Consider the following 11,127-nt stretch of genomic DNA (forward strand, 5'->3'; position numbering starts at 1 on the left):
AAATTCTGTCTTTTTTAAAGACAAAAATTTTTGAGGCGAAATACCCAAAAAGAAGTTTGTAAAAAATGAATCCGCCTCAACAATATAAAACTTATAGACATTTTTTTCTCTGTTGCACCATTGTTACTTGCAGAAAATTATGTCATCCAAGCGTAAAAGTCCTCGCTAAATGGGTAACCTCCAAACATCGGATGGAGGCAAGGGCGCTTCAAAAAGCGCCCAGAAAGCGACTGGACGGCAAAAGATGCGGTTGTTGGGTGGCAAAAAGGCTGCTAAAACAGACGAGTGGACGAAAGTGGTTCCTGACACTGATGAGGAGGATAAAACTGCAATTTCCGCTGTGCAAACGCCGCAAATCTGCGAGGATGAAGACCCGTTCAAAAACGTTTCCAGGTAGGAAAAGGGAGTTGGATTTTTTCCAGCTTTGCTTTATTGTTGTGTGGGATCATAGCTCTGATTCCAACTTCACCTTGGCGCTGAGCCCTGCAGGATTAAACCCGGAGTCTGCAGCTTTAGCCCCCGATATGCCTCCCCTGTTGGAACAATCCGGTGACTTTCTCAGCTCCTTGGAAGAAGGCGGGCATGAGGAGTTTCACTCGCTTAATGAGGTGTTTCAGCCGTTGAATATTTTCAAGCTCAATGAGTTTAGAGCGCGAGTTGACCAGGTGTGACTCGCAAGATGGGGAATTTGGTGCAAGTTACAGTTTTGAGTTTTTCAGGAAAAAGTGACCAAGTTGAGCAAACTGGGCGTAAGCAAGACATCGCAGATCAGCCTGGAAGGAGATGGTAGTGGATTTTCAACAGGCGTTCTGGAATTGAACGACGAACTTAAGCAAACTCTCTGTCCAAGCGCCGAAGAACTTCCAGACTCAAACCGAGCCGATAAGAGCCAAATTAATGGAGGTGAATAAATGGCGTGTTTAAAAATCATCTGAGAACTCGATATGAGGGCGTAGCACGCAAATAATTGTTATTTTAGTAGGACTTGCCCGCATTTGGTGAGCAATTCGATAAATTTTCCGCTTTTTTCGGTAAATAGGCTGCCAGCCAGTTTACAAAAGACACATGTCGGTACCTTTGGATGTGAATGTGATGTCCGATGGCGCCAATCTGCAGAAAGCCACTTCTTTGAGCCGGGCCGAGCTGGAAGCGCGATTGCAGCGGCCAAAATTCGTTCCAGAAAAATTGAATTTTCAACTATATGAAAAGTTTGAGGGTAAGTTTTTGAGAAACTTTTCAGTTTTTAGTTTCAGAAGAAATTGCCATGTGGGTCCGGTGATTTCCGTTTTTCTTTACACTCACCTACTTTGCTTTGTTCTCATTTGGTACTGCGACAATCCTTGAACCATTATCCTCGACTTCTTTTGTTGTTGTGACTCATGATCATTGGGCTCATCCGGTGAATATCCGCTATGAATATTAATGGGGCCGTTAATTACTCAATGCGCGGATGGGTTTTGTCAATTTTGTCAACATTTAACGAAAACTCTTACTCTCACTTACCGGTTGAACGCGAAGTAATTGTTTTGGAAACAAACGTGTTTAAAGTGGATCAAATCTTAGATAAAGTCCTCACGGATTAAGGGGCATTACTGGGTGTTTGCCAGTCTATTTTCAAACTGGTATCAGTTTGAGATTTTTTGAACAAATGTTTCGCATTCATTTATTGCAAGCTGATAGTCGGAGAATAATTTTGCAGGTAGTTGACATTGGGTTTCGATTTCGTGAGTGTGTGTGTGTGTGTGTGTCTAGTCAATGGGAACCAAGATGAAAAGCGAAGCGGACTTGCTTTAATTGAGTAGACTAATTTGAAAAACAGTGCTATTTATGTGATGTTGCGGTTATATGCATGTGATCGTTATAATGATGGCCGGTTTTTCGACTTACAAACGCAAAAAATCTGCAATCAAAGCACAGGTGCACAGTCGAGCTTTCTGCATTTTGATTGATGTTAAAAAAGGTACTTTCAAAATTACCTTAATATTACCTTTAATTGCGGCAATTGCGATCAATTACAAACAGTTCAGTTTATCGGAACATTTTTATATGAATTATTACCCATAAGCTCCCAACATATTTATATTCACTTGTGACTCCCCAGTGTATGCGGAAAATTTGTCAATTCAATTGCATAAAGTTGCGGGTTTCTTCCTTTGGAAATGTTCCATAATTATGCCATAAATGACGTCAACTGATTTATTAATCTGATTGTGGGCTTCTGTATTACAAATTTGAATTAAGTTAAAGCTGATAATATTCAGTATATTTGGAATAATGTTGTTCAATGCGTTTCCTACGAACGGCAAAAGTGGAAGGCTTTCAAAAGAGAAGTGAGTGAAAAAAGCCTAAACATATTATGAAGATTAAATGTTTAATTATGACGGACCTTTAGTGGAATTTTTCCTTCAGGTGAAAATCTCTTTATCGACAATAAAAACTCAAAAAGCAGTTGGACTTTACCAATCACGGAAAAAACCTGTTAAATTGTTTATTCTGCTAAAAACAGCAGATTTTCATTATTAAAATTTTGTTTCTTACGTATTTTGAGCTGATGAATCGAATGGTAACATCAGTTTTTTTTTGGAAATATGGTCAAAAAATTGTTACGAGCACAAATAATCGAAAAACTCAAAAAATGAGTGAAAAATGCCAATTAATTGGCCTGTAACGACCATAATCATTACATTTTCTTAAATGTGTTTTGAGCTGCTGCATTCAGTAGTGTGCTTATTTTTTTTACGTATTTATGATTTCTTATTTAGCCTTTGTACGCACAATATGAACGTTTTTTCATATTTAACTGTATTTTTCCCATTTAGAAGACGTTTCGTAATGCGTCCACGCGTTTCCAAAATCAGAACCAATTTGCAACAATTTGAATGGGTGTTTTTTTGTTTTCTCATTCGATTCTTCCTCATTCGATTTTATTTTTTGTTGATCTTTCCTTTGGTTCAATTTGTTTTCAATCAATAATCTAGACTACGTATTTATGATTTCCTTTTTAGGCTTTCTAGGAACAATTTGAACGTTTTTCCATATTCAACTGTATTTTCCCCATTTAGAAGACGTTTCTTGCTACATCCAGGCGTTTCCATCAGAACCGATTTGCATGGGATTTTTATTGGTTTTTTCCTCACTCTATTTTTATTTTTGTTGATCTTTCCTGACTTTTTAAAGTATAATTAATTGTTAAGCACAAACGTCGATATTTGTTCAGTTCGTCAGTTTGTGTTGTCGGATTTTCGTTAATCTTCTTCGATTTTATCTTGGAAACGCAACAGTTTTGGTAACTTTTACCCTCGTAAGTGTGTGTTGTGCACGTTAGCCTTATGATTTTGATTGAACGATTTGAACAATTCTCGGATTATCTGATGCATTGAACAAATTGCCGTTTTTCTAATCACAAAAAGGCTTCTTTATTTTCTTAGCAAGGCTTTGTTTCTTTCATTCAACTGTATTTTTCTCTATTTAGACATTTCTTGCTCAAAATCACCACAGATTTGCATTAAACTCAATTGGTTTTTTCTATGTTAGACTTTGAATTGATAATTTAAAAATTATAAATTGATTCGTATTTGTCTGTCAAGAGCGAGAGTGTACTTAGTAACTAATATTGTTCCTGGCAAAAGGTGTATTTTCGAGTCAAAGTTGACCAAGAAATACGCTCCTTAACTATGGCCATCGAACCACCGAACACCCTGAATAGCGGTATGTTTTACCTAAAAACTAATGAATCCCGTGTTAAGAATCCTTGGGAAATAATTGTTTATTAGATCGCAATTAACCGTAGATGAGAACTAATCGGGTGAGAATTTCTGCAGAAAATCGCAATTAAGCGACTTTGAGAAGCAAAATAACTGTTAATAGATAAATTGCCTACATTCTACCTTTGCTGACAATACATTTCCGCTTACTGCTTGGAAAATCCTCGATAACCTAATCTTTTGATATCGACAATGTTTTACGTAGGTAAAGTAACAATAAAATTTTGATATAAATTCAATTTTTGCTAATAAATTCGAAAAATCTACCACGCAACTATATTGGGTTATCTTAAAGAGAATCGACACGCAATGGTTAATTGCAAATCTGGCTCTTTAATTCGACGCACATCAATTTCCCCACTTTGCTTAATTACGACTGTTGCAAGAAAAAATTGTAATTTGGCCAAGATGCAAGAGAAATTTCACTTTTTACGCAATCGCTCTGGTTTTAGACGAAAAACTCACCAATTACGGTTGCAATTAATAGTTAAAATCGCAATTATGACGATATGAATCACGTATCAAGGCTGTTTCAGTTTTTCTACTTGGTTTCAATCAAGAGGTTCTGACTGGTGCACGGTGTGGTGAGTTTTTCCGTTCACGGTTTTAGTTGGGATTTTACACTTTTCTTCGTGGTAAGCAATTAATTAGGGGGAAAAAGCTCTTAATATTACTGTGCCCAAAAAGATCTGAAACTAAAGCGTCTGCTCGGTTTAGTCTGCATTAATATTTGTAACTTTGAGGACAATTTTCATGAGTTTGCGAAGAATGTTGAACGATTTCATTGGTCTTTTGGGCCCGGGATAAAGTGGATAGTAGTCCCTAAATGTTTGACCAAAAGGATCCAGAGAAGGTAAAATCGCGCTGAGCATCTTCAAACCTTCAATAGCCTTTATTTTGCTTCATAAATGGTGCTAACGGATTTTTTTTTGTTACTTCTGGGATTTATTTATTTACCTTTTCTTAGCGGTTCTTTGACGTTTTTTGTTTGATCGTAGCGGCAAATAATCAGCTTCCAGTTTCAGAAAATGAAATCAATCTATTTTAAAACATAACAAACTTTAAAAAAAGAAAATATCTTGTCGTTGGTTTAATTTTATAGATAATTTAACACTCACGATTCTTGAGACGCGATCCAACAGTCTCTGAGTCTGTTCCAGTTGTTTGACTTCCGTGAACATTCCAGACAATCTTTCTATCATCTAAAATCGACAGTTTTATACCTTTTGGCAATCATGATTTTATTTCCTTGTTTGTTTTCTAATATCCAGCAAACGCAAAAATTAAGAGACACTTTGAATACATTTAAGTCGTTAAAAATATCACACTTTTGTGGTTATTGCGTCAAACTATTTAGTTTTTCAGTTTGAGAGACTAATAAAAACATTTTTTTCCTGACGTTTTGTCAGCACGAGTATCTGGCATCTTCATAGATCGTTTACTAAAAACCTGTCGGTGGGAGCTGAAAAACTCAACATTTTTTACTGCCCAACTGCTGCGAAAACTGAACTCTTCTGTTAATAGGAAATAGACTTTTTTGTGAAGTTGACTGTTCCTAACTTTACTATTGATTCTCCATTTACTGTTGAGCGTTTTTCCCTGTTTTACAAAAAAACGCAACTCAGAGATTTTCCACAAAATTATTAATTGGATACAGTTTTCTTCAAGCGTGTTTTTGTTCGACTGTCTTAACAGTCTAAAAGCTTGCCTTACCAAGCTTTTAGTAACATAAGCTGTTGAAAACTTGCAACGATCATAAATAATTTTTGTTAAATTATCTATCTGAAGATGCAAGCCACTCGTGCTTGCGAAACGTGACGAAGATATTTTTTGACGATGGACTAAAAGCCCGAAAAACCCACCAGTTTCAAGCATTCTTTAGATAATCCAAAAAGTGCCATAAAATAAATCAAATATGTCGATTTTGTCATCGAATCTACAAAATGAGCCTGGTCAATGTTTCGGTCGTTTAGGTCAAACCGAAAATTTTCCAATTATACAGGGTGTCTGTAAAATGTCTGTTCACAATCCTATCACAGATTCCTGGGGTGAAAACATGACGATTTAATTTAATTTATCTAATGTAAAAGTGGACGGTTTTCAAAATCCAAGGCGTCAAAGTTAAAATTGAAAATTATAAAAATTAAATTGTCTTGTTTGTAAGCCAAAAACCTGAACGAAATCTCGCATCGAGTTTTAAGGGGCGAAAAATTAGAATCCGTTAACATTTTCTATGCACTTTGAAGAAGACGCTGTCAGAGATATGCGAATCGTATTTAAAACGACATATTAAAGAAAAATAAAGCAATCATCTATGGCTCGGTTTGAACAAAACACCCGCTATATACCCATTGAATAAATTCCATAACTCTTGATTTTTTACAGGATACATGCTGGTAAACTGGTACTTATCAGAGCTAAGTTCCGACAGCCCCGCAAAGTCTCAACTTGGTGTAGCTGAGCTGAAATTGCTTGCCTCACAGTTTTGCACTCATTTATTAGCTGCTGGAGTGCTGAGGCAGCTGCCCGATCCTGGAGTGCCGCCAACGACAATTTTCCGGGTAGGTTTTAGTGGGATTTTAAAAGGTTTTTTGGGAAATTTCGATTCATCCAGCCCGACTGCATTTATTACTGGAGCCATGCGGAAGTGCCTCATTCTCAACCTCAAACACCCGGTAGATTGAGCGCGATCTATTGGCCGCCAGCTTCGCCATGCGAAGTCCCTTCCTCTCCGAATGATATTCCAGAACATCCAGGTATCAGTTTTCCCAGCTTAGCATTAGGGGAGTTAATGAAGCTGGAATTGAAACAGGCAATGATATTGCGGTCAGACCCCAGGAAATGCGGAGCTCGGCACGCGATGTGGAAATTTTGTCTTTGGAAGAGGAAATCAAGAGTCTGCGCCAAGAAGTGGAGAAATATAAAACGTTGGTACTGTCTATTTGTAGAACTGCCTATTTGTCACTATGTGGTTTGGACTACCTCCACTGCCTGCTATAAAACTGGGGCTGATTGTTGTAGATTGAAATCCAAAATTTAACCTCATCAGCTGTGAAGGACTTTGAATCCCCAACGGAAGAACGTCACCCGGCTAGTCACTTAAATGGCAGCAACCTCAAAGTTGGAACTGTAGAAGTGGCGATTAATACTGAGCGATCCACTGTAGATGCAACCGCTCAAGCTGCCTCAGCTACAAGGGAATTCGGGGTTTTAGCCACACAAGAGACGAAATGTTTCATAGATGCTGGCACTCAAACGGATTTCCAGCAGCTGGAAGCGATGTCGTCCCAGACGAGTTCTTCACTAGAGTCGTCGATTTCAAGCCCTGAAGTGCCTGCTCTACAAACCTCCCTAGTTATACCCGTTTCTCCGCCTCTGCCCCCATCTTCAGCTGGAAATGCGGCCCCCAATTTACCGCCTCCTCCTCCTCCGCCGCTGCCTGGCGGTGTCCCAGCACCTCCTCCACCGCCTCCTCCCCCATTATCCGGAATTCCTCCACCGCCTCCTCCTCCATTCTCAGGAATTCCTGCACCGCCTCCTCCACCGTTCTCAGGAATACCTCCACCGCCGCCGCCTCCAGGCCCAAGGATACCGGCACCTCCGCCCTGTCCGGGCATGCCGCCTCCTCCGCCAATGCCTGCCTCAGCAGGAGGCCCGAAGGCCCCGCCTCCTCCGCCGGGCGGGCCTTTATCAATGCCAGTGCCACCAGCCGGAGGGTTTGACCCGTTACGCGCAGGTTAGTGCAGAAAGCTTCAAGTTTTCTTTCTGGAAAAGACTCTTGAAGTGAACTGGACGTTGAGTATTAAAGACACGTTTTATCTTTAGGGCCCCAAATAGCTCCTTTCCAATTAGGTAAGCTGATGGATAATCTCTGCTTTGTGGTGGTATTGGCTTGCAATGATCTCGCGACGTAGCGGCAGTATTTGAGGAGAATATTTGAGATGGTTGGGATTAATTTGAGGAGGGCCTCAAATGCTGTCGGTGCTTGCCGATGATTTCTACTTTTATTAATCGTCACGGTTTTTAAACCTAAACACTCAAAAACCAATTAATATGGCATACAGGATGTTGCAAATGAAGTTTGCATTGTAGTTTGACTGTGGGGTCAATTAGGAAACTTGTGGCTTTTTCTACTGATGAAAACGATGGAATCGTCCATTGTCAGATAAATTTCGAGTTTGTTTCATTTCATGGAGTTTTCTGATTATTTAATTTCAATTCACGCAAAAAGGCTGAAAGTTTACTATTTTATGCAACTGCGCAACTTTAGTTTGATGAAGAAACGTATTTTATTTAATTACTTTCACCAGAAAAGAAAATTGCCCACACACCGCCAGCAAGGTCCTCTGTATAAAAAACTCAAATTTAACAGTGGTGAACTTCATTTGAAACCGGTGTAAATTTAGTGGTGGTTTCCTAACACTTTGTGAATTTGTATCGATTTACTAATCCCAGCAGTAAAAGCTCGCAGGCTGAAGCACCCCTACTAATGACTGAAGGTTTGATGGTGTGGCTTGAGGTGAATATTCTTGTGTTCTGTATTGTAGCCACGAAGAAGGCACCGATTAATCCGCCAGTGCCGATGAAACCACTTTACTGGACCAGGATTCTGGTGAAGACCGAGAAACTGGAGAACAGTTCGGCATTGTGGGACGAAATTGACGAACTACCCATTGAAACCCTTCCTGAAGATTTTATGAAACTGTTTTCCCGACAAGTAGGAGGTTTTATTGATGCGAAGAATTCATTGATATTGAAGAGTAATTTTTTGAAGGTAGTTAATAGAACTCCGACGATTAAGAAGCAGGAGCAGAAACCGAAAGTCGAGGTAGTGAAACTGTTGGATAGCAAACGATCACAAAGTGTAGGGATTCTGGCTCACAGTCTCCGTCAGGACTTTAACGAAATCGAAAACGCCATTTACACTTTCGACACCTCAGTGGTTTGTTTGGAGGCTTTGCAGCAAATCTATGAGGTGGTATGTGAGCCAAATAATTCAAATAAAGCTGCTCAAATAAAGTTAATTTGCCCAATATTTCCACTTTAGAGGGCCTCAAGCGAAGAACTGGCCCTAATCAACGAACATTTGAAAACCAGGCCGGATGTTCCTCTGGATAAGCCCGAACAATTCTTGCACGATCTGTCGCAAATTGCTAACTTTGCCGAACGAATCGCTTGTTTGACTTTCCAGGTAATTTTCCATGGGTTTGATGAAATTGTGCTTTAGTCGTCTAATATTTGATGATCCTAAAACCAAAACTTAAACTTGGAAGAGCAAATCCTCCTTCCCTCAACCACTCTTTGAACGACTGCATACATTTTACGATACCCTACCTAAATGACCTGATACACATATTTCTGACATACATACACCCACACTCCAACTTAGAACAAAACATACTGACCAAAGCAAGCCTCTATAAATATTCTATAAATAAAAACAAAACAAAACAGCTTCAAAGATTTTTACAAAATTCGGACTTTATAAAACAGCACACCCCACCAACTTTTCTGATGCCCGAAAATCCAGATTCAACACCGGACGTTCTACTGAACACAAGAAACTTAACAAACACCATCAACAAGATAAACTTAACCAACGAACTTGGATCCGACCACCTGGCTATTACGTTTAACATAGACTTACAACATACGCAACCTACCTTCAGTACACCTCCTATAGAGAAAAAGTTAAACCCTAGCAAAGACTGACATAGACAAAGTGAAACAACATATACACGACTACATTCAATCGCAAGCACAGCCCATTTCAATAGAAACCATACAAGAACAACTTTCTTTAGCCATAGGAAAATTTTGCCCGGAAATAAAAAATGTTTTCTACCAACACATCCAACCCAAATTCATACTGAGACTCATAAAGCATAAGAGAGACCTGTACAGGCTATATACATACACTCAAAATAACGACTTAAAAAAGACACTGAACCAACTGAACAAAAGCATTAAAATTTTGATTGGACAATACCGACAAGACAAATGGCTAGAAACATGTAAGGAAATACAAAAAAACAAAGGCAAAACATACTGGCGAAAAATTAAGAAACTAGCGCAATACAAAAAAACTAACACTACTGACACAATTGACGAAAACAGAACAGAACGTTACACAAACAAAGAGAAGGCTGACGCATTCGCCGGACACTATCAAAAGGCCTTCAGCATATCGACAAATCGTAACTTCGACAATGACAACTGGAACATGATCAATGACTGGTACTTGAACTACTTTAACAACTCACCAAACTATACTGACAAACTAATCACAGACACAGAGTACGATGAAGCCCTATCACATATCACAGACACAGCACCGGGAAAAGACAAAATAAAGGCAAAACTCCTGAAAAGCTTAACCAAAAGAAACCCACAAACTCATCCTTACTGAAATCAACAACTGCATCAGAAATAACAAAATTCCGAAAACATGGAAACGTGGTATAATAATTCCTATATCTAAAAATGGACGAGACGGTACACAAATGGAAAACTACAGACCTATTACATTACTCATAACAAACAACAAACAACACATACGAAAACATATACCAACGTACCAATTTGGCTTCAAACAATATCACTCGACTATTCATCTGCTATTTATTTTGACCAACAACATACAAACTCACCTAACTGACGGAAAGTCGGAATGTCTACTCATGGACATCAACAAGGCTTTTGATAGTGTCTGGCATAGGGGCTTGCTATGCAAACTATACAAACTCCACACACCACCATATCCACTACACACCATAAAGAACTTATTAGAAAACAGACAACTACGAGTACGAATTGACAACACACTCTCCTTTTCTTTTTCCACTGAATAAGGGCTCCCTCAAGGATCCCCCCTTTCACCCTTTCTCTACAGTATGCCATGACATATACAATTACAACTTGCCAGACAAAAATCAAATCGACAGAACGGCATACATATTACAATACGCTGACGACACGGCACTTATTGTACACGACAAAACTACTGAAAAAGCGACTGAAAGACTCCAAACACTGACAAACAACACAATGACATGGTTTTATAAATGGAGACTAACGCCAAACGCAACAAAAACCAACTTCTGCTCACGAACCACAGACTCAACGCTGACTCCCCTACAATAACTGCAGACGGCCAAACGACACAACCGAAAAACGACGTAAGGTACCTTGGAATCACAATCGACCACAAACTCAAATTCACTAAACACACACGAAACACCAGAACAGAAACGATAAAAAGACCAAAACACTTTCGATCACTAACATACAAAGACAAAGGAATTAGTACCAATACCGCGACAAAAATATACAAAGCGATCTGCAGACCCCTCTTGGACTACGG

General features: G+C 39.1%; 2 protein-coding genes across 6 annotated transcripts in view; one reads left to right on the top strand and one right to left on the bottom strand.

The window, feature by feature from the left end:
• LOC109539776 (PE-PGRS family protein PE_PGRS16) overlaps positions 1 to 1,938 on the bottom strand; it is a 24,964-nt gene extending 23,026 nt beyond the window's left edge. Inside the window, exons 1-2 of the mRNA XM_048668578.1 lie at positions 1,504 to 1,938; positions 1,303 to 1,410 (exon numbers count right to left, since the gene is read on the bottom strand). The gene's annotated coding sequence lies outside the window, so the exon portion shown is untranslated. The remainder of the gene's footprint in view (positions 1 to 1,302; positions 1,411 to 1,503) is intronic.
• Positions 1 to 11,127, top strand: part of LOC109539721 (formin-2) — a 20,249-nt gene that overhangs the window by 6,082 nt on the left and 3,040 nt on the right. For 4 of the 5 annotated variants that reach the window (XM_048668575.1, XM_048668574.1, XM_019907664.2 and 1 more), the window contains exons 2-13: positions 134 to 393; positions 452 to 665; positions 720 to 903; positions 1,040 to 1,216; positions 6,150 to 6,325; positions 6,379 to 6,520; positions 6,577 to 6,695; positions 6,786 to 7,500; positions 7,590 to 7,616; positions 8,312 to 8,481; positions 8,539 to 8,742; positions 8,812 to 8,955. In XM_048668575.1, the coding sequence (XP_048524532.1) occupies positions 170 to 393; positions 452 to 665; positions 720 to 903; positions 1,040 to 1,216; positions 6,150 to 6,325; positions 6,379 to 6,520; positions 6,577 to 6,695; positions 6,786 to 7,500; positions 7,590 to 7,616; positions 8,312 to 8,481; positions 8,539 to 8,742; positions 8,812 to 8,955 (2,496 nt within the window). In that variant the 5' untranslated portion in view covers positions 134 to 169. The remainder of the gene's footprint in view (positions 1 to 133; positions 394 to 451; positions 666 to 719; positions 904 to 1,039; positions 1,217 to 6,149; positions 6,326 to 6,378; positions 6,521 to 6,576; positions 6,696 to 6,785; positions 7,501 to 7,589; positions 7,617 to 8,311; positions 8,482 to 8,538; positions 8,743 to 8,811; positions 8,956 to 11,127) is intronic. The other variant, XM_048668577.1, reaches the window with a different exon arrangement.

The sequence above is a fragment of the Dendroctonus ponderosae genome, unplaced genomic scaffold, assembly GCF_020466585.1.
Source record: "Dendroctonus ponderosae isolate FM_Combo_2020 unplaced genomic scaffold, Dpon_F_20191213v2 Dpon_F_20191213_7, whole genome shotgun sequence".
NCBI lineage: Eukaryota > Metazoa > Arthropoda > Insecta > Coleoptera > Curculionidae > Dendroctonus > Dendroctonus ponderosae.